The sequence below is a fragment of the Nymphalis io genome, chromosome 23 (assembly GCF_905147045.1).
Source record: "Nymphalis io chromosome 23, ilAglIoxx1.1, whole genome shotgun sequence".
Lineage (NCBI taxonomy): Eukaryota > Metazoa > Arthropoda > Insecta > Lepidoptera > Nymphalidae > Nymphalis > Nymphalis io.
In genome coordinates, this window is record NC_065910.1 from 6203009 (window position 1) to 6226157 (window position 23149).

General features: G+C 35.2%; 2 protein-coding genes across 2 annotated transcripts in view; one reads left to right on the plus strand and one right to left on the minus strand.

Moving 5' to 3' along the window:
* LOC126777505 (myb protein) overlaps positions 1-23149 on the minus strand; it is a 173497-nt gene that overhangs the window by 27275 nt on the left and 123073 nt on the right. The gene's annotated exons all lie outside the window — the stretch shown is intronic.
* On the plus strand, positions 11746-13887 carry LOC126777526 (uncharacterized). The gene has a single exon (XM_050500571.1). It carries the CDS (start codon positions 11931-11933, stop codon positions 13374-13376), a length of 1446 nt encoding a protein of 481 aa, XP_050356528.1. The 5' UTR covers positions 11746-11930; the 3' UTR covers positions 13377-13887.

Genomic DNA, 23149 nt, shown 5'->3' on the forward strand with positions numbered 1-23149 from the left:
ATGTAGGATGTAAAACAAATATAATGAGTCCCAACTCGATCTTCACCTCCTGGCTTCATTATCTGATCAAGTCGATGGTACAATATTATTAAATTGTCTTTCGAATTACAAACTACTTAGTATAGTTGCAAAGTTTCAAATCGATCCGACGTTTAGAAGTGAAATGACTTCGTAGAAAACATTTTAAAACGAGCGAAGTCACTGCCTGGTTTGCTAAACTATCTTATAAAAATGTTAAGTAAAGAATACCTCAGCGCATTTAAGTAATAATTACACAAGGAGACCTCCTTTATCATTTCAATTTAAAGTCAACGTTTATAATTAACAACTAAGATAATTGCATTCCTGTTTAAAGAAGAAAATTGCGTTAGTTTTAAAATAGTTTATTTCAAATTACATTGAATGGACCTTAATTTATATAAAAACTGTTTTTCATATGTTACATAATTTTACACTAATTGATATCTCCGTCTAATTAAAATTAGCATATTTTGTCGACAAACGTTCTTGTAATAAACTTAAGTAGTCAACAAAAGGTGACACAACATTTTGTTGTATTTGCATCTGCAAACCGTTGATAACGAATAGATTGCTTACTATTTTAGTAGAAACATATTATAGTTTTTGATACAATAAAATAGTAATATTATGTCTCTATGGAAATCAAAATAAAGAAAGGAAAATGTAGACGTTGGCCCTAATTATAAATGTTGTTCCCGGGTGAATAGTTGAGTGATTTCTCTCTTTCCGTCATCATTGATTTGACATTCGAGAGAAGAAGACACAACATTGTTTAGCTAGTGCTTTACTTGGTGGTCGGGCTTTGTGCAAATCCATCTGGATAGATACCACCCACTCATCACATATTCTATCGGCAAGCAGCAATGCTTAATGTAATTAATATAATTGTGTTTCAGTTTGAAAGTTGAGTGAGCCGATATAACTAGAAGCACATCAAAAAAAAAAAAGTACATAACATCTCAGTTCCCAAAGTTAACTATAAGCTTTAGCGGTGTAAGGGATGTCTAATATTTTAACAAATTCCAACCACGAAGTGAAATCTTTAATGCTTTCTAATAAGTAAAATATAATTTGACTTAATTGTGATATAATTTATAATTAAAATAGAACATATAAATAAAATAGTACATAGCACAACGATACTATGATATTTAATTAAACTATTGAGTTTGATTTGATTCATAATTAAAATTACCATATTTGGGTAATATTATTAAAACATTCTATTTTCAAATGCAAATTATTTTAAAAATGGAATTTATCACATGATGTCCCGATGTATGAAATCGAATAACAATCGTTGGAAAGCAGATTTTCAAACTGCATCTGCAACCGAGTCATTCGGAACATCTAGAGCGTTGAAGATTTATTTGGACGAGAGCGCTGTTGAATTGGGTTTTTGTTACGGTTGATAGTTTTAGAATTTTCAACATTTTATATAAATTTTTAGTAGTATTAACCGTTATGTAATATCACAACTGATATTATGAAGGGTGATTTAATATAGTAATATTAATAACAAGCATTTGATTAAATTTTAATAAAAATAATTAACCATGAGAAATTTCTGCGCTGTAAGGTCACCCCTTTTTAAATGACGTCCGATTCTTGAGGGGAACCGGGTATGTGGTACCACTGAAACTTAGTAGCCATTTTTTTATGATAATACACCGAATTAAATAAACAAACATACACGTTTGTTCGTTTATTGGTTTTAGGGCTTTGTGCAAGCTTCTGGAAAGGTACCATCCACTCAAATATTCTACCGCAAAAGAGCAGTACTTGGTATTGTTGTGTTCCCGTTTGCAGGGTGAAAGAGTCATTGTAATTACAGGCACAAGGGACATAACGTCTTAGTTCCCAAGCTTGGTGATGCATTGGTGATGTAAGCAATGATTAACATTTCTTACCACCACCAGGTGGCCCATATGTTCGTCCGCCTACCTTTTCTATAATAAAAACCATTTTAATATTAATATGATTGCAGAAAGGCGAAGTGAAACATAATACCTCATAAATAATTTATTATTGGAACCATAATGTATAAAATAAGAATTTCAATAAAGGCAATACTATAAATAACGTATGGAATTAACAAGTAAGCACTGCCCAGATTCACAGCTTAAGATTTATCGTTACCACAAATGTTCCATTTTCTCTATACCAGCTTTTGTAACGATCGCTTAATACAACCTAGCAAGGCTGACTACGAAGTATTGAATGGAAAAATAATTATATTTATATCAATATATAGCATGCCATGTTTTCTTAATATATACGTTAGCGGATTGAAAAAAATCTAGCCCGATTATAAAATGTAGAAAAACAATAAAAGGTGCATCTTGCTTTTAATATAATGGGTATATTTCATTTAAATTATAAACATTAACCTAAAGTAAACACTTTTGCCGGTAAATGTCTCAGTGCTGAGCTAACGCCTCCTCTACATTTGAGGAGAAGGCTTCAAGCTTATTCCGCCATTGCCGAACTGCTCGATGTTGGTAGCAAACGCTAGTCGTGCTGGATTTCTAACGGATTAAGAAAGTGAAGAAAGTATGTTTGTATAAATGCTCGTAATTTCCTAACATATCATATGTGTGTGCCTGGCACACACATATAACTTGGAGCTGCCATTAAAAAGATGAAGAATTGATACAATAAATACCGCTAAGCAGCAATACTTAAAATTGTTGTGTTTCGGTTTGAAGTGTGAGTGAGCCGGTGTAACTTGCAGGCACAAGGGACGCAACATCTTACATACCAAGAATGGCGCATTGACAATGTAAGGGATGGTTAATATTTATTACAGTGACAATATCTATGAGCGGCGGTGGCTAGTTACAACAGATAAAAAAAGCTTACTTATTGCTACACCTTAAATAAGGTTAGTAACCTTATTTTCATTTTGTTGTTTTATCTTTATTTTCTACGGTACTAGAAAACTTGTCTGAAATAAATCATTTTACAAACAAAATTACGTTTATTTTCCGACAATATTAAAAACATCTCGAAATTTTCACGTAATTTAATTACTTTACGGCGTCCGTACTTCTAGCTTAATTTCGGAACAAGTTTTAATGCTTTTATGATAAAAATAAAATTCTGAATTAAGAATATTAAAGTCTTTGTTAAATTATTTGTTATAAATTAATTAATTCATATAATGTCGTTTTGATGTTATTAGTCTGAAACAAATTTAATATTCAAGTAAGCACTTGCAAGCACTTTTGAATCATAATACTTGACAGGATTATATTAAATTTAATTCTACAGAGAAGAACCGGCAAGAAACTTAGTTGTTATATTTTCCTATAATTAAATATTATGAGTCTACTACGGCTTCGCACATCTAGAAAAAGGTTTTTTTTTTATAAAAAAGGAAGGCGGACGAGCTTATGGGTCACCAACTCCCATAGACATTGGCATTGTAAGAAATGTTAACAATCGCTTATATTACCAATGCGCCACCAACCTTGGGAACTAAGATGTTATGTCCCTTGTGTCTGTAATTACACTGGCTCATTCGCCCTTCAAACCGAAACGCAACAATACCGAGTACTGCTGTTTTGCGGGAGAATATCTGATGAGTGGGTGGTACCTACCCAGACGAGCTTGCACAAAGCCCTACCACTAAGTTCCACATAAAGCGTTTATATCGTAATAAACATAACTCTGTTTCGACTGCTTCTTTCAGTTGGGCTGCTTTTTTCTGACATCTTCAACAATCATATTTTAGCCAATTTACACAAAATCACTACCAAAACCAAAATCACTACGTCTAATAGTGAAAATCGTTTTAAAATCTGTTCAATGGGTTTAGAGTATATCGCGTTCAGACAGACACACCCGACGGTGGACTTATTCTTATAATATGTAAAAAGTATATTAATTAATATATTGTAGGAATATAGGAGGGGAGTAGTGGGAGGAAGTGTGTAGGAATATAGGAGGGTAGTAGTGGGAGGAAGTGTATTTAAAGGAGGGTGGACGGTAGACAGGTCTCTTTTTGCTATCGTGTGTTCGATCGATTGGTGTCATACTGTGTTATTTTTGTAATCCATGGCGTTCCATCCATCCATCCATTCCATCCATCCATCCATTAAGTTTGTTAGTGTCGTGTTGCTAGGGTTAGTTTTGAATTAAATTAGGAGAATTGTTGTTACATAAATTCATTAGTAAAAATTGTCGAATAGTTTGTGATTTTTTTAAATTGATTAAATTTATTATCTAGTTTTCTGTAATTTTGTTTTTAAAAAAAATCCATCCTGATCTGGTTTCTAAGATCAGAAGTGGGATCGGAACCTCATGTGTTCTGATACGCTCAGCTTCCTGAAATAGGACCGTTGGCTATGCAAATTAAATTAAAGCAGTTACGATTTATTTTACTACCCTACGAAAGTATTATTATTTAGTGAGTGAAGAAAGTTGTGGTAACGTATGAAAAAGATCTGGTGAGTACGTTCCAATTTATTTAAAAGCGATAGACATTGTGTCTTGCTGTGTGTCGTACTTTACAAGTTTCTTAGTAACTACAATTTAACGCGTACCGCCTACATTGCGATGATTTCTTCATTTACCTACACTGCTTTGGATTAAAATCGATTAACGTCGTTGAAAGAATAAACCGTTCACCTCCACGAGGGAAGCTGCCGCAGACGCGGTTTGTGATCGTGACTTTGGTGGAGCATCGGGACTACGGCATTATCTTCACCAAGGCGTTTCGTGAGTGCCGCCACGAACGACGGTGCTGATGCGACCGATCGTATCATTAATGCGATACAACCTATCGATACTACGGTGAGATCCAACCAATTTTCCAATACCAATTTCGATACTAGCATTAATATTTGATGCGAGGAGGTAGGTTGACTCTCCTGAAGGAACATTGAAACAAAGAAACATTAGAAGATCGTTGTTTTGAGATCGCTAAGAAACAAAAGTAACTACAAGTATGCTCATGACCGTCTTAGAAACATTCCTGAGGGTCGGGTACCGATTGATGTTTATGAGGAAGTTGATAGTGAGATAACATCAGAGTGATTTGTGACGGTACCAAGTTCTCGATTCGACAGGATTAGGACTATACCAGAGTATCGTATCCGTAGCCCGTTAGAAGTCGGCATCTGCTCTTTTTAGCAGTCCGTGGGTAAGCGGTGGGTGGTAGCTCTGGGTGGTATAGTCGGGGGTCTTGCTTGATAGCAAATACCATAGAGTCGTGAGATGACTTGGTATACAATGTGGCATGGTAGTGCAGATAGCTATAGACCGGGAATGAGATACCTGGGGTTTGAATTAATTAAATTCAGTTTGGTGATTGAAGTGAATCTTTATTAAACATTAATGCTACTTGACCTCAAGGCTATTTAACGTGATAAATTAAGTCTAAATTAGTCCTTTTAGTAAAGTAGTATGTACAAAGTTTGTAACCACAGAGCTTATTTTAGTCTGTTGTAGTTTGAAAAGGAAACTTGAATGATCCGTAGTTTTATTTCCTTTCTAAAAAGAAAATAGTTCAGGTTTAAATCTATGATAAGCCAGGATTGGCCGAACGAAATCTGGCTTGTGGTATGACTTTTACAGATTAACACACGAGGACGTGTGTCACGCAGGATGGCTGTGTCGCATCCGGTCAATCGTACGGACACTCAATCGAACGAAAGGCGCACCAACGGTTGTGAATTTGACTCTGGTGTGGTTCGGCAGAACTTCATAAGCTTTTGACAGAGTCGTGATGGTATCGCTCGGGTCCGGGCAGAACACACTCTGTAAGGCATCGGTCGAGTGAGGTCACGGAACTGTCTTACCGTTCCATAATGTACTTTGTGTGTGATATTAATTGTGAAGTGTAATAAAGTGTGATGATTGCCTTACAAGTGAGCCAGTACTTGCCATCTACGACCCTTCGCTGCCGATAGAAATTCATACGGATGCAAGTTCTATTGGTTACGGAGCAGTGTTAATGCAGATTAACCGTCACACTGGGACGTGAGCAAGTAGGATGGCCGTGTCGCAATCGTATCATCTCTGGAACGCTAGCGCCATCTGTCGGCGCTCGACGGAGTCAATGATTCACCGGCTGAGCGGTGCATACGACACTTCTTGTGCAGCAGCCGGACAGTGCGGTCGAATATTGGAACCGACGCGCGTTCCTAGATATAGTGCTGAGCGCAGTCAACCGGGAAGTTAGACTCGTGTATGCGAGGACCTTACCGGGTGGTGAAGATACTTCCACACGGTCGCTATGAGCTGCAGCTACTGGCCGGCTCGTATGGCAAGTCGACTCAAGCGGCTGCGGAATATATTGTTCCGTGGCGTGGAGAATGGACCCCTGATGTTTGTGCTGCTTTCTTTGATGCCTCGGGGCTAAAGTAAGGCAAATTTAATAAGTTGATACGGTGAGCGTTTGTCTTGGAGTGTATCGGACACGCTACTGTAGGATCCCTGAGCTGAGGATAACCATTTGTCTTGGAGTGCATCGGACTGTGGTTATCCTCGGGAGGCTGGGCGGGGATAACCAGTTGTCTTGGAGTGCATCGGACTGTGGTTATCCCGCGGATAATTGAGCGTTTGTCTTGGAGTGTATCGGACACGCTACTGTAGGATCCCTGAGCTGAGGATAACCATTTGTCTTGGAGTGCATCGGACTGTGGTTATCCTCGGGAGGCTGGGCGGGGATAACCAGTTGTCTTGGAGTGCATCGGACTGTGGTTATCCCGCGGATAATTGTGGGCCTGTGATAACTGTTGTCTTGGAGTGCATCGGACGCGTTATCACAGGAGTGACTTTGGCCTGGGATAATTGATATCTTGGAGTGCATCGGATTCATTATCCCAGGTAATTGAGTTGCTTCGTTTTGAATATATCTTAGAGAGCATCAGACATGCTATCCTTGTGTGATCGACAACTTAACTTTGTGGGTCAGTTGTCTTGGAGCAGGTTTCATGTAAAATAAAAAGAGAGCTTAGCTTATGATAGCTATCAGCGTCGACAGCATTGTTGATTCGCAATATGCAGAAAAATCTGTGGTTTTATTTTCATGTTACAGACGCAGATACTGAAGAAGAGGAATTAACTGCCGGTGTCGACGTGCGTCCCGGTGTTGTACAGCCTGTGGAAGAGATCGAGCCGCAACAAGGACCCTCAGGAATACAGAGATTCTCAGAACTAGCTGCCTCCACTGTGAACGAAGAAAATCCCCTGCTCTCCGTCCCAATCGTGGAAACGGATCGTGACAGTTGAAAAAAAATTAGCCCGGGGACGGTCTTCTGTCAGAAAGGCCGTGTTTGTTCATTTAATATATTTATTTTATTTTAGTTCCTTAAGGCAATAATAGATGGCGCTGTATGCCAGTTAAATCGCGCTGTCAAGTTATTTTTCTTAGACCTTATACTCGGTAGCGATTTGTTTCGGTGTGAATAAAATTGAGGAGAATAAAGGAGTTTACATACAGTGGTGGTGTGTTCTTTACTTTTTGAGTTCCCAAACATTTGGTGCCGAAACCCGGGAGGAGGAGGAGGAGGAAGAAACAGAATCTGAAGATAGTGCAGTGAGTGACATAGTGTAATAATAAGTGGTGCAAGTGATATTCTAAGGACAATAAACTGTAAGTACGAAATTGGACTTTAAAAAAGTAATAGTTAATAATAGATTAAGTTAAAAACAGTAAATTAGAAGTGATTTGATTTGGACTTAGAAAAATTTAAAGACTATTGTGGACTTAGAAAGTTTTATCTATCTTGAACTTAGAATATTTCAGTGAATTTTATCTTTGCAAAATTATGAGTGAATATTAACTTAGAATATTTGAGACGTTGTTTGGACTTAGAAAAATTTGTGTGATATTAACTTAGAAAATTTGGAGTGACTATTAACTTAGAATATTTTGTACCTTTTTGGACTTAGCAAATTTCTTGTGATTTTTAACTTAGAAAATTTCAAGTGAATATTAACATAGAAAAATTAAGAGACTTTGGACGTAAACAATTTGTGTTTACTAGATTTTAAGTAAATGTTTTAAGGACTTGTAAAATTTTTATTAATATGGGACTTAAGATAATTGCAGTGAATTGACAGCATTTATAGTCAACAGTATTGTAGCGAATATTTCTGAGACAAATAGTTTTTTTAATTGGATTGCTATTTTGTTATAAAAAATGGAGGCAATGTTATCGACACAGGAAGAATTTTACAAACAACTGTTGAAATCAGAAGCTAATTTTAAGAAGTCGCCCAGAGACCGAATTAAGGAAGCATATTTAGAGACAAGATTAGAAAATGTAGAGCAACTATGGAATGACTTCAGACAAGGCCATAAGGAAATCGTAGCAAAAATTGATAAGGTGCAAAAGGAAAAGGAAAGCTATTTTACATCCGAGAAATATGATTTATTTTATGAAACTTATGTCAATTATAAAAGTATTCTAAAAGAAACACTTGCTTTAATTCTCGCTAAAAAGAAAACAGCTAGTGATGCAGAAAATAGCTCCGCGCCCACGAATCCAAACATTTACGAAGTTAAATTGCCCAGAATTCAATTGCCAACGTTTACCGGCAAATACAATGAATGGCAAACTTTCTATGATATGTTTGTGTCTTTAATTCATAATAATAAAAGTTTGTCGGACGTGCAAAAACTTCACTATTTAAAAGGAAGTCTTTCTGGAGAGCCTGAAGCGTTGATTAGAAATTTTGCTACAACTGAGTTAAATTATACAGAAGCCTGGAAACAGTTAACAAAAAGATATGATAATAAAAGATACAATTGTAACGCGATTTTAAAAACCTTTTTCTCACAAAAATCCTTACATAATGAGTCACCGGCTGGCATTAAATCGTTGTTAGACACAACAAGTTCCTGCTTGAAGGGTCTTAGTAATTTAGGCGTCGACGTGAGTACGTGGGATATTATTGTAGTGTATTTTGTGGTTTCGAAGCTAGATGTGGAATCTCGTAAGCAATGGGAAAATTTACAAAGTCGTGCTACAGATGAACTACCATCATGGTTGAAACTTGTTGAATTTTTAGAGTCACGTTTCAGAAGTTTAGAAATGATTGAATCCGGAAAACAGAACCCTATTTCACATGCTTCCAATACCGCACGACCTAGACCAAGACCAAAATCATTTCATACCACGCTTCAAGACAATCATAAGCCGAAAGATCCTACTTGTACTTTATGCAAAGGAAAACACTATATTTTTAACTGCAAGCAATTTGGTCAGCAGACGGTGACAGAGAGACAAAACTTTGTGCAGAAAACAGGTCTATGTTTTAATTGCTTATCGAATACTCATCCGGTTAGCCGATGTCGACAAGCGAAAAGCTGCCGTCGGTGTGGAAAAAGACATCACTCATTACTGCACTTTGAGAGGGAAGATTTACAAGGGAACACAAACTACGTAGAGAATAAGGAAGAGAATGAGAAACAAATTTCACACACTCCTCTTGAAACAAAAGTTGTAGCGAATTTTGCGAAGGGAGATTTATATCGTTACAGCGTTTTACTTGCAACAGCGGTTGTTAAAGCTAATTCAAGAAACGGAAGTAAATATACTATACGAGCGTTACTTGATCAGGGCTCACAAGCCTCTTTTATCACAGAAACTGCAGTACAATTACTTGGGTTAAAACGAAAGCCAATTAATGGTTTGGTGTCAGGAATAGGGGATGGTCAGATGCGAATAAATTATGAGACTTCATTAGTAATAGAACCACATTATAATTCTGATCATCAAATTCATGTCAATGCGTACATATTGTCTACACTTGCGTCAGTACTACCAACAAGTAATTTTAATACACCAGATTGGTTAGAACACGAGAACCTTGCACTAGCCGATCCTGGATTTGGAACACCAAGCAAAATCGATATTTTGCTTGGAGCTGAGGTTTACAGCGAAGTGATATTAACTGGAATTATCAAAAATCCTCAAGGAAATCTCATAGCTCAGAATACAATCCTTGGCTGGATTTTGTCCGGAAGAGTGGCGCAAGATTTAGTCAGTGAAAGAGAGAAAGTTATAAGTATGCATGTTAATGTTAGAGAAGATGACCTATTGAAACAATTTTGGGAGATAGAAAATGAGCCGAATAGTCTGGAGAAAAGGTTAACTAAAACAGAAATTTACTGTGAAGAGTTTTATAACAGAACTACAGAGAGAAATAAGGATGGTAGATTTGTTGTGAGGTTACCGTTCACTGAAGAAGATCCAAAATGTCAATATGGCAAGTCAAGAGAAATTGCGTTAAGAAGACTCCTGTATTTAGAAAAGAGATTGTTGAAGAATGATAAGTTGTACAATGATTATAGGAAAGTCATGGAAGAGTATTTAGCCTTGAATCATATGTCACGGGTAGATAGTGAAGATCTTAATAACCCAAACGCGGTCTATCTTCCTCATCATGCGGTTGTACGTGAAGATAAAGAGACAACGAAAGTTCGAGTTGTTTTTAATGCATCTTCGAAAGGAATCAACAATGTATCATTAAATGACGATCTTTTGATTGGACCAAAGCTGCAGCAAGATTTGAGACATATTCTGTTGAGATGGAGGAAGCATCGAATTTGCATAGTGGCTGATTTAGTTAAAATGTATAGGCAGGTAAGGGTACATGATGAAGACACAAATTTTCAGCGAATATTATGGAGAAATAGTCCTGATGAACCAGTCAAAGATTATAAATTATTAACTTTAACATTTGGCACAGCCTGTGCACCATATTTAGCGGTAAAGACTTTACAGCATTTAGCCGAAATAGAATCACTTAAGTATCCAGTTGCATCCATTATCACAAAAAGAGATTATTATATTGATGACCTAATGACCGGATGTGATAATTTAGAAGAAGCCATACAAATTTACAATGAGATGAATAGTTTAATGAATTCAGGAGGATTTCAGCTTCAAAAATGGAGCAGTAATTCGGACATTTTACTAAAATATATTGATAAGGATAAACATCGATCTAATCAGTACGTACCCATTAAAGCAGACAACATGGTAAAAGTATTAGGTATCTGTTGGAATCGGAACACTGACAATTTCGAATATACTATAAATTTACCCGAGCCTAAGGTGCCTGTGACAAAACGTCAAGTTCTATCAGATATAGCGAGATTATATGACCCAATAGGATGGATTGCGCCAATAGTTATAACAGCCAAAATTTTTATTCAAAAATTATGGAAATCTAAATTAGGGTGGGATGAAGAATTGACAACAGATTTAACAACAGAGTGGTTACAGTTTCGAAAAGATTTAATTGACGTTAAAAATATCATAATTCCAAGATGGCTAAATTACTCTAACGACTGTAAAACAGAGTTACACGTTTTTTCTGATGCGTCACAGGCAGCTTATTCCGCGGCGGTTTACATTCGAATTATGAGTGAGGGAAATGTCTACGTAAAATTGATTTCAGCTAAAACAAAGGTCGCACCCATAGACAAAGAGTCATCAATCCCCAGATTAGAGTTATGCGGTGCACTTCTTGCAACAAAATTATTGTATGAAGTGTCCATCGTAATGAACATACCCAAAGATAATTTATTTGCCTGGACGGATTCAACTGTTGTTTTAGCGTGGCTAAAAGGTCCTGCATGTCGTTGGGCGACTTTTGTAAGTAATAGGGTGTCGGAAATATTGACAATGCTTGAGTACACTCAATGGGGGTACGTAAAATCGAACATGAACCCAGCCGATTGCGCATCGAGGGGGCTGAGATATAGGGATCTACGTGATCATCCGCTTTGGTGGTCCGGTCCAAGCTGGTTATCAAAACCTATAATTGATATTGAAAAATTAATAGATATTGACACACAGGAAGAAGAAAAAGTAAGAAGTTTGACAGCGTATAATACACAGAGTGAGGAGGACTTTATTTGGGTTAAATTTTCTAATTTAGATAAAATGTTGAGAGTAATATCAATTTGTCGAAGATTTCTTAACTTGCTTTTGCCAAAAAATGAACGGAGAAAATTACCAGGACACGTTACTATTGATGAAATAAATCAGACTTTACAGATATGCATTAAACAAGCTCAAAGTTTTGAATATCAACAAGAAATACAGCAGATACAATTACAGGGAGAAACATCTAAGAAGAGTGGTCTTTCCAACTTATACCCATTTTTAGATAAAAATGGGATTATGAGGGTTGGAGGACGTTTAGAACAGGCTGATATACGCTATGACATGAAACATCCAGTGATTATTCCTGCTAAGAGTCACCTTAGTAGGTTATTAATCTGTGATGCACATGAGAAAACCATGCATGGCGGACCACAGCTTATGTTAAATTTCTTAAGGACACGGTATTGGATAGTAAGAGCAAAAGAGTTGGTAAAGAAACATTTCAGGAAATGTGTTATATGTCTTAGGTACTCAAAGGCATCTAATCAGCTCATGGGTCAACTTCCAGGAGTGAGGCTAAAGCCTAGTAAACCATTCAAATCCGCTGGAGTTGATTATGCTGGTCCCATAAATATAAGATTTTCTCCTGGACGAGGTGCTAAGTCATATAAAGCATACATATGTTTATTTATTTGCATGGTTACTCGGGCCATTCATTTAGAAGTGGTTACGGATATGAGTGCAAAGGCATTTATTGCTGCTTTTCGACGCTTTGTCTCGAGACGTGGTCACTGTCAAGATCTTTACAGTGACAACGGTACAAATTTTGTTGGAGCCGAGAAACAACTAAATGAAATGTTCCACAACGCACGTTCTGAGTTACCGAGTGAGATATCACGTTTGCTGACCTTCGAGAATACAAGGTGGCACTTTATTCCACCTCATGCTCCAAATTTCGGAGGCCTCTGGGAGGCAGGTGTAAGGTCTGTCAAAACGCATTTACGTAAAGTTATTGGTGATAGCACGCTGACTTACGAAGAATTATCTACAGTACTGACACAGGTGGAGGCTTGTCTAAACTCGCGTCCTTTATCCGTACTTTGCGACGACATTAATGACCTACTCCCACTGACACCAGGTCATTTCTTAATAGGAGAACCCATTCTTAATGTAACTGATGTTGATTATTCTGATAAAAAATGTACTGGTCTGGAAAGATGGCATTTGACTCAAAAAATGGTTAACGATTTTTGGAAAAGGTGGTCGAAAGAATATTTGTTAACTTTAGCTAATAGATATAAGTGGAATAAGAAAAACCCAGAGCCTGACATCAATGATGTAGTAGTGTTAAGAGACGATTTTTTGCCACCCTCTAAATGGCTCTTAGGAAAAATTGTTAAAAAACATCCTGGCCCTGATGATATCACAAGAGTCGTTACCGTAAAATGTAAAAATGGATATATTAAACGTCCACTTCATAAAGTTAGTGTTTTAACAAAATAAATATGATATTGTCACGGTGGGCGGTTATAATTTCCAATGTATTCAATGTTTGTTTATGTTACTATAGTTTTATTTTCTTTGCGTTTTGTTTTCATTAGATTTTTTTTTGAGTTGTATTTTTTTTTCTTAACTTTACTTTTGTTGTGTGTGTAAAGCCATACTGTAATTAAAATGAGTTAAATGAATGTCTTAATTTTTTGAGTCATATCTTCTATGTACTAGCTGTTTTGTTGATTGTGTTAGATTTTAGTTAAGTTTGCTACTTATTACACCTTCCGAGTATGTTATTTTTTTTATTGTATGTGTATTGTAACTTGAAGGACAAGTCCTTGGTGGGCGGAATGTTTGTTCATTTAATATATTTATTTTATTTTAGTTCCTTAAGGCAATAATAGATGGCGCTGTATGCCAGTTAAATCGCGCTGTCAAGTTATTTTTCTTAGACCTTATACTCGGTAGCGATTTGTTTCGGTGTGAATAAAATTGAGGAGAATAAAGGAGTTTACATACAGTGGTGGTGTGTTCTTTACTTTTTGAGTTCCCAAACAGCCGTGTAGGAATATAGGAGGGTAGTAGTGGGAGGAAGTGTGTAGGAATATAGGAGGGTAGTAGTGGGAGGAAGTGTATTTAAAGGAGGGTGGACGGTAGACAGGTCTCTTTTTGCTATCGTGTGTTCAGTCGATTGGTGTCATACTGTGTTATTTTTGTAATCCATGGCGATTAAGTTTGTTAGTGTCGTGTTGCTAGGGTTAGTTTTGAATTAAATTAGGAGAATTGTTGTTACATAAATTCATTAGTAAAAATTGTCGAATAGTTTGTGATTTTGTAAAATTGTTTAAATTTATTATCTAGTTTTCTGTAATTTTGTTTTTAAAAAAATCCCTTCTGATCTGGTTTCTAAGAATATATTTAAAATTAAACATGCATGAAAATCAACAACTATCGAGTTCATTTTTTTATCTTTATATAATATTTAAATTGATTATTTGGAAAAGATAAAAATATCTGCAGAATTTATTACAGTAGCGAACACCTCGCCCAAAGTATGAATTGACTTCGCGTAGACAGAAGCTTGGTGTTACAAGTTTTTCTTCACTTGTCGTGTTTATACAATATATATCACAAGTTTCTAACAAAAATAAAAGTTATTAAAAATTCGTCTGTATATATGATACTCGATATATTTGCTAGTTGTGAACAAACTCGAGATCTTACTTCATTTATTTCGTAATCAACATCGTTACTATTAAGTTTTGTGTAAAAGAAAAACAGATTACACAACATATAAATTTTAGTACATAAGTACAGTTGACGGCTAGAACACTGAAATGATTTTGATGAAATTTGGTATGAAACAAGCTTGAATCTGAGGGAACATCATAATTGTAATAGACTTATGAATAAGATTGAAAAACAATGCAAAACTGTCACTTGTTGGGTGTAACTTGACGCCGATTGGAAACCAGTTTTGATGATTACTATTTATTGAATAGGTTGTACTTATACCTCTATAATATATTTTGAAGTAAAGGTAAAATTCCAACACTAAGATTGGATATATATAGGGGTGAGAAGCCCCTAAGGATTTTTCACATGTTCGTATGTTACTTGAAACTCGATGATTGGTTAAAATATGTATTTGAAGAATATTATTTTATTGGATAAGGCCTGAAAATATCAGTTACATTATATATTATGGTTTGAAGGTAAAATTTCACCACTTAAAATTTAAAAATTATGTGATTTAAAATATATTTTTTTTAATGTCTTGTGACGTCATAATGTTAAATATGCTTATATGAAATTAATTTAATATATATTTTATTCAAATATATATTAAATTAATTTCATATTCTCAAGTAGCTTTCACAAACACCCACATAATGTTTGTAGCGTTCTATTTTCGTATCTTCATCAAACGTTTTAATAACCCACCCTACTAACCTATAATATGACAGTTGCCGCCATTATACGGTAATGTATCATTTCTAGTGTGCTCGAGACGTTAAAAGGGTCCCTTTGATGGATGACCCCCCAATAATGCCATTCATCATTGTAATCCACAAAATGTATAAGCAAAAAATAACACAGAAAATAGTAAAATTTATAATTTATCTATAAAAAAACCAGTCCTCGTATCCTGTTTGTATGTAAAATATTATCCTAAATAATATTATAAATGCTAATGTAAGTTTGTTCCTTTGTTACACTTTCAAGATTTAACTACTGAACGGAACATTATGAAACTTTTCACGTTGTCAGGGGTTTAGAAAATGAAATAAGCTACCCCCCACTTCCCTCTTCATACGCCGACGGAAACTGCTTATTATATAAAAGTAATTATTTATTGAAAACGATCAAAGCTCGTGTAAATGTTATGTAATAGCAACAGAATGTGAATGTCCCACTGCTGGGCTAAGGCCTCCTCTCCTTTTTTGAGGAGAAGGTTTTGGATCTTATTCCACAGGTGTTTTTTGGTGTATTCCACACCAAATGAAGGTTGGTAGAATAAGCGTGTGGCAGAATTTTAGTAAAATTAAACACATGCAGACTTCCACACGATGTTTTCCTTCACCGTAAAGCACGAGATGAACTATAAACACAAATTAAGCATATAATAATTCAGTTGTATATAATAAATCGTGGCTCTGATGGAAAAAAATATATTTTTTTAATATTATCATTTTTTGAAGGTGCGTACTTACATTACACTGGCTGAACTAACAAAAAGCTATTTACACCGACATTACACCGTAACCCCGATTAATTAATTATTTTAATCTAAAAATAATTACCAACTATTCATATGGTTTATTGAAGATAACATAGAGTAAATGGTTAGGCTATAAGCTTTAAGGAAACTGAGCTGTGGGTCTTTTAACGACTAAAATCTCAATGGCTCAATGGCAAATGGCAATGTCGTATACATGGATCGAAGTGGATGCGGGATTATTTCACTGAAGAATCCACAGTTTCTTTTGTGCTGTTCTATCTAAAAATTCACTGAGTAGAAGAAAGACAAACAGACAAACGAACAATCACACAATATTATTACGGATAGTAAGGACACCACAAACATTAAACCAAAAATATTATAAAAAGATGCCCTAGTAAATTCAGTGTGGACATAAAAAAATACTCACACGGAATGGAATGGCAACACTCGCAAAAAGTACGAAACAAACATCGAACGCATATGTTACCGATGGCGATAATTTATGAGTGGAATTTCGGTTTGTAACTGCGATTTGTGAACCAGTACTACGAAAATAGTTATTTTCATTTTAAAATTAGTGCTTTTTAAGGCAATAATCTTACATACAAATTAAATATATTTTCAAATATATAAAACTTATTTAATATTTTTTATTATTTACATTAAGTATATACGATTATATACAAATTAAAATTAAATATATTTACTGTATTTACATAGCCAAATGAAATTGTTGCAGCATTTCCCTGTTGTATCGGAATTTCGATTTTATAGTCGAAAAATGAACCAGCCAGTCAATAGTTGAAATAATAAAACGAGGTACAATCAGGAATATTTAAAATATATAACACTCGATAAAAAACATAAGCGCATGGGTGGATATTCTAACCGCTAAATAGCAATATTTCGTATTATTTCGATCTAGTTTGAAGGATGAGTGAGCCAGTGTAACTATAGACACAAGTGACTTAACAGCTTCGTTCCCAAGGTTTTGCATTGGCAAAGTAAGGAATATTAATAATTCTTACATTGCCAATCTAACGGCGGAGGTGACCACTTAACGTGAGGTGGCCCATTTGTCAGTGTCCATAAAAAAAATGGAACCTCAGTGTTGCTTGCTTGTACTCATAATATAAGGTTAAGAAATAACACTCCATACAAATGAAGCGATATTAAGCAAATCTTGTGAGTTGAATATAATCGCACGCGTTATTAATTGCTTACAGTCTTGGATTAATTCATCAAGAGTAAGCAATCCATTACCGCGTGAAGAACACCGATATATTAACACAAATTCCTAGATGAAGTATACTGATTAAACTAATAAATTTTAAAACGAATACATTGATATAATAGGCGTATGGAGTCGTATCGTATAAGCGTCGGAGGGTGTCATTGTTTCCATTTAGTCTTCATTATTATATATATACAAATATATAAACTTATTATTATATTTAGTATTATGTTGCTTTTGGGGTTGTTATTACAGTTACAATTAAATTATATCTGATATACTAAAAGCTCCTATTTCATAAGTAATTTACAAAAACGATAGGAAATAAATCGTGTAAATTAAATACAGTTTATTTGATTCCACGTGCATCAATCATAGGTCAGTAAGTAACCAACCAAAGTTGTTTGATGATGTAAGTCTCTATAAGCTCACTCTTATAATGCAACACGTTGTTTGTACTCAGGCCCGTGGGATCTGCGGCTATCTAGCTACTAGACCGGTGGTAGGGCCTCGTGCAAGCTCGTCTGGATAGGTACCACCCACTTATCAGATATTCTACCTCAAAACAGTAGTACTTGGTATTGTTGTGCTTAAAGAGTAAGTGAGCCAGTGTAATTACAGGCACAAGGGGCATCTTAGTTTCCAAGGTAGGTTTCGATGGTTAACATTTCTTTCAATGCCAATATCGATAGGCGTTGGTGATTACTATCAGGTAGCCCATTTTCTCGTACGCCTACCTATTCTATAAAAAAAAATACGAGGCATTTCTCAGACACATCCAGTAACTGTATATCATTGATTTACATATAATATTCCTTCAGAGAATCGAGATTATTGCAAGCCGCATGCAAGACAGCATTTAACTTGATGTTTGACAATTCGTTGTATAATACAATATTAATCTACATTTACATAAAAACAAGGTGCCTGTCCCGACTTCGTACATGTAAAATGACTTTATCCCGAGATTTTTTTTAACCAATGAGAGATCAAAATGTCTCAAGGCTGAGTTATACGAAAATATGTCACTAACTGGTGCCCGCAACTTCATCAGTGACACTCGGTTTTATGGCATGTTAAAGATAATTTTTTGAGTTCGGTTACTCATTTAATATCGCCCACTTTCGTTTTTCAATAAATTTATTCAATGTACAGACATACGGCTTCTACTGCTTTGTTATATGTATAGAAGAAAAATTTAAGATTATTTTTAAATAACGATATCTTGTTTCCAAGCCGAGATGGCCCAGTGGTTCGAACGCGTGAATCTTAACCGATGATCGTGGGCTCAAACCCGGCACAAGCACCACTGAATTTTCATGTGCTTAATTTGTGTTTATAATTCATCTCGTGCTTGACGGTGAAGGAAAACATCGTGAGGAAACCTGCATATGTCTAATTTCATTGAAATTCTGCCACATGTGTATTCTACCAACCCGCTTTGGAGCAGCGTTGTGGAATAAGCTCCAAACCTTCTCCTCAAAAGGGAGAGGAGGCCTTAGCCCAGAAGTGGGACATTAACAGGCTGTTACTGTTACTGTTTATCTTGTTTCACATACATCCGATTTTAATGAAACAAAGTCTATATGTTTCTCCGAGTGGAGCTTAATCGGCTTGTTGAAATTTCAAGAAAATCCAATTAGTAGTTTTGGAGATTAGCGTGTATACAGATAGACAGATTAAAAAAAAAAAAACATTCTCATGTTTTTTTGTTAATCTTTAAAATCACACATACATAATTTATTAAATTTAAAGACCCATCCATGGTTTCAACTGCTTTGTTGCAAAAAAAGCTTAAAAAAAAGTTTTAAAAAAATCTGACAGATTAATAAGATATAAAATATGTTTAAATGTATAATATGATATATAAGTTATTATATCAACGTAGTCAATAACATTGCAAAATAGTATATTTTCAATTAAAAATCTAAACGAAAGAAATGTATACAATAAAAACACAAACAAACGCTATAAATTAAATAATTTTATCCGAATTCAAGTCTGATATGAATTAAAAAATACTCTCTCTTCTCAATAAAGTTAATCCAATACGTAACACATGGGCACGAAAAGGCATTAAAAGTAGCAAAAAGAGACACAAATGTACATTGGTATGACGATAAAGTAGTAAACAGAGAAACAGGCATACAGGGAAATGACAATAATGTAGCAAAAAGGCAATTAAAACGAAGATAAGCGTAATATACCGCCGTTTATAGCCCTAAGCGGTAGTATTAATGCTATGAAATTTTGGAATAAGATAGATACAAATTAATAAACACGCACGCTGAAAATGAGCGAAGCGTTTTCCTAAATTTCTAGCTTTATAAATTACACTTATCGATGTGACTGTACATTTTTAAGTATATGGTTTTATTTACTTACAATTTTTTACAGAATCGGAAGGCGGACGAGCATATGGGCCACCTGATGGTAAGTGGTCACACGCGCCCATAGACATGGACATTGTAAGAAATGTTAACTATCGCTTACATCACCAATGAGCCACCGCCCTTGGGAACTAAAATGTTATGTCCCTTGTGCCTGTAATTACACTGGCTCACTGACCCTTCAAACCGGAACACAACAATACCAATAACTGCTGTTTTGCGGTAGAATATCTGATGAGTGGGTGGTACCTACCCAGACGAGCTTGCGCAAAGCTCTACCACCAGTAACATACTTGTGGCTCAAATCTGGAGATAGTTTTTTGTAACCGTTTAATCAACCAAGGTGGTTGATCACACATTTGCGATCGGTGATTATACATTATAGTGCTGTTTTAATATATGAATTAAAATTGCAATTATTTAGTTTTTTGATTTAGTATTTTATATAGTAATAACATTAATTTATGATTTACATTTTTTTCTATCATAATATTTCTAAATGAAGACGACAATAAATATTAAAAAGCTTTCACCAATCGCTTCCAATTCACACTGCAGATTTTTAATCATTTCATTTCCAATACATTTTTTTTGTTTAAAACATTCATTTAAGTGTGTCGTGTGCGTGTTCGATACTTAATACTGTCAATTATATTTTTACATTTATTATATCCGTATTACATATTAAAGAGTGCTGTTAAATTTTATTTAAAAACTAAACGACCGTTGTCGTTTGCCCGTAATTTCATTGACCTCTCATCCCTCAAAGTGTATCAGATAATTTGACTTTTGTAACGCAAGCTTGTAACAGTTATTGTATTAATAATACAAATTTATTTGATCGTATATTTATTATAATATATTCCCGTAAATGTAAAAAAACTGGCAGCCTATTGTCCCACTGCTAGGCTAAGGTCTCTCTCCCTTTGAGAAAGTTCGGAGCTTATTAGATTGAAGAATACACATGTGGCAGAATTTAAGTGAAATTAGAAACATGTATGTTTCGTCATGATATTTTCCTTCATCTGAACCATCTCGTATTGTGCAGAAATCAAGAGTGAGAAATTGATAAATCCTTTTGATTAGCAAAGCAAGACTTAATTATATTATGTATCTATCTTAATTGTACGACTTTCATTTTCTATACAAGTTATCGTAACACGAATCAAGTATTTTATTACTTTTGGAAAGACATTTTAGTTTTTTGTAGGGAATTCGATGACTTATTTATTAACTCACATTGCATGACTTTTTTAGTCAGTAATTTGATTGAACTTTATTATTTGATGATGATTACGATGTAAAACTCCTGAGCAATTGCTGCCATGGTGGCCAATCACACAAGGGATTAGGAAACCACACAGGCCATATTATAGTGCAAAAGTATGTGTGCAAACACAGATGCACTCTCTTTTCCCTCACTCTTATAATCCGATGGGATGTAATTCGACACGACCGTAAAGAGTCCAAGAACCGAAGTCGAAGGACCAACGGCTTTACTAATTTCCTCCCGACGCCGCTCTTCTGTGATATTTTTGACACAAAAAAAAACGAATAACTTTTTATCGGCCGACCGGGGTTTTGAACCAAGTACCTCGCAGTCTGTGGCCTCTTATCCAGTATAGTAGATGTACTTCATTTCTTGTTCTATTTTTTACTTATAAAGAAACCGCATTACGTAAGTTGTTCTCGGAACAAACTTTCTTTTCAGCCCTAGAGCTCCGACGTTAGACGGATGACTTTTAACCTGCTTTACTAACATCTTATCTCTAGCGCGTTTATTTTTACTTTACTCCTATTTTATAAGTTTCATAGTAAACAGCAATATTTGTTTGATAAATTAAATTAAGTTAAAAAATTATTGTATATAATGATCGTATGTAATCAAATTTTAATTTTATAATTCATAATGACTTTCACACTTCTAAAAACATACGATAGCATACATTGAAGCGCCAATAGCGCACTGGTTTACGGGCTGCCTAACGATGTAAATATCGCAGGTTCAATCCTTGAGCTAATGTCGTCCCCACTGTTTTGAAAAGCTTTACGCTTAATTGGAGAGGTAACTAGGAATATTAGTATTTCCTTAAAAACAAATATTTGCTGTATTCTATTTCAAAAAGAGTATAGTCTAGAAATTAGCAATAGGTAACAGATTTAAGCAAACATTTTTTATCACAAATATATAACATAATAAGCGAATGACTTGTTTGTCCCAGTTACTCCTTCTCCGTCGTAGACGTTCACTACGAACAGATTTTACGCAAATCCTATCCAAAATTCCTTATTTCTTCTTATCTGCCCGTGCGAAGCCAGGCTGATTAGCTAGTATTTTTATAACAGCAATCTTTTATAAGGTGTTATTGTGTTTAAATCTTTGCTACATTGGGAACCTTTTCTAATGACGAAAAGTAATAATTGTGACTAACAGTCCAAGCGACTGATCTGAAAAGTTCGATAAATTTTATTTGAACTTTTAAAGTATGAAGTATGAAAAGCTGAGATGGCCCAGTGGTAAAAACGCGTAAATCTTAACCGATGATCGTGGGTTCGAACCCGGGCAAGCACCACTGAATTTTCAGATGCTTAATTTGTGATTATAATTCATGTCTTGCGGATTCATCTCGTTCCAACGCGGAGCAACTACTCTTAAATATTTTTTTTTTTATAAAATCGGAAGGCGGACGAGCATATGGGCCACCTGATGGTAAGTGGTCACCAACGCTCTTAGACATTGGCATTGTAAGAAATGTCAACCATCGCTTACATATCCAATGCGCCACCAACCTTGGGAACTAAGATTTTATGTCCCTTGTGCCTATAATTACACTGGCTCACTCACTCTTCAAACCGGAACACAACAATATCAAGTATTGCTGTTTTGCGGTAGAATATCTGATGAGTGGGTGGTACCTACCACCAGTGATTAGACAACACATTTAAAAATACCCTTAAACTTAAACTATAACCTTAAAACCAACAACATCTTCAGTTTTAGTGTATAAATAGAACGATACCTTTTACTTTTATTTCGCGCAGGTTCAGATCCATTTGGCAGAGTGCCTAACAGAAACTTCAGAGGCACGCTCTCACAGGGGAATGTAGATTGATGGATGGCTAGGTACCTAATCTCTCCGAGTGCTTCTAAACTGTTACTGCATCATAATAAACAATTATAAATGTTTCATTTAATGATTATCTAGATTATCTGTATTTATAAATGAAAATTAAATCACTTGTGATAAATTATATCGGGCACGATTGTTTGACCTCGAAATTTGTTCCTCAAAGACATCAGAAGTTTCAGAAGCAGAAGAAAATTGTAAAACATTCGTATCCTCTGTTGAAGTGAAGCAAGGCGTTTTAGTATTTATTATTTGTTGTTTTGTTTTAATTGTTGCATTATTAAGTGTTCATGGGATTACAATAT

Bases quoted from the DNA above. Each gene is read 5' to 3' on its own strand.
- LOC126777526 (XM_050500571.1), top strand. From the start codon at position 11,931: ATGTTGAGAGTAATATCAATTTGTCGAAGATTTCTTAACTTGCTTTTG.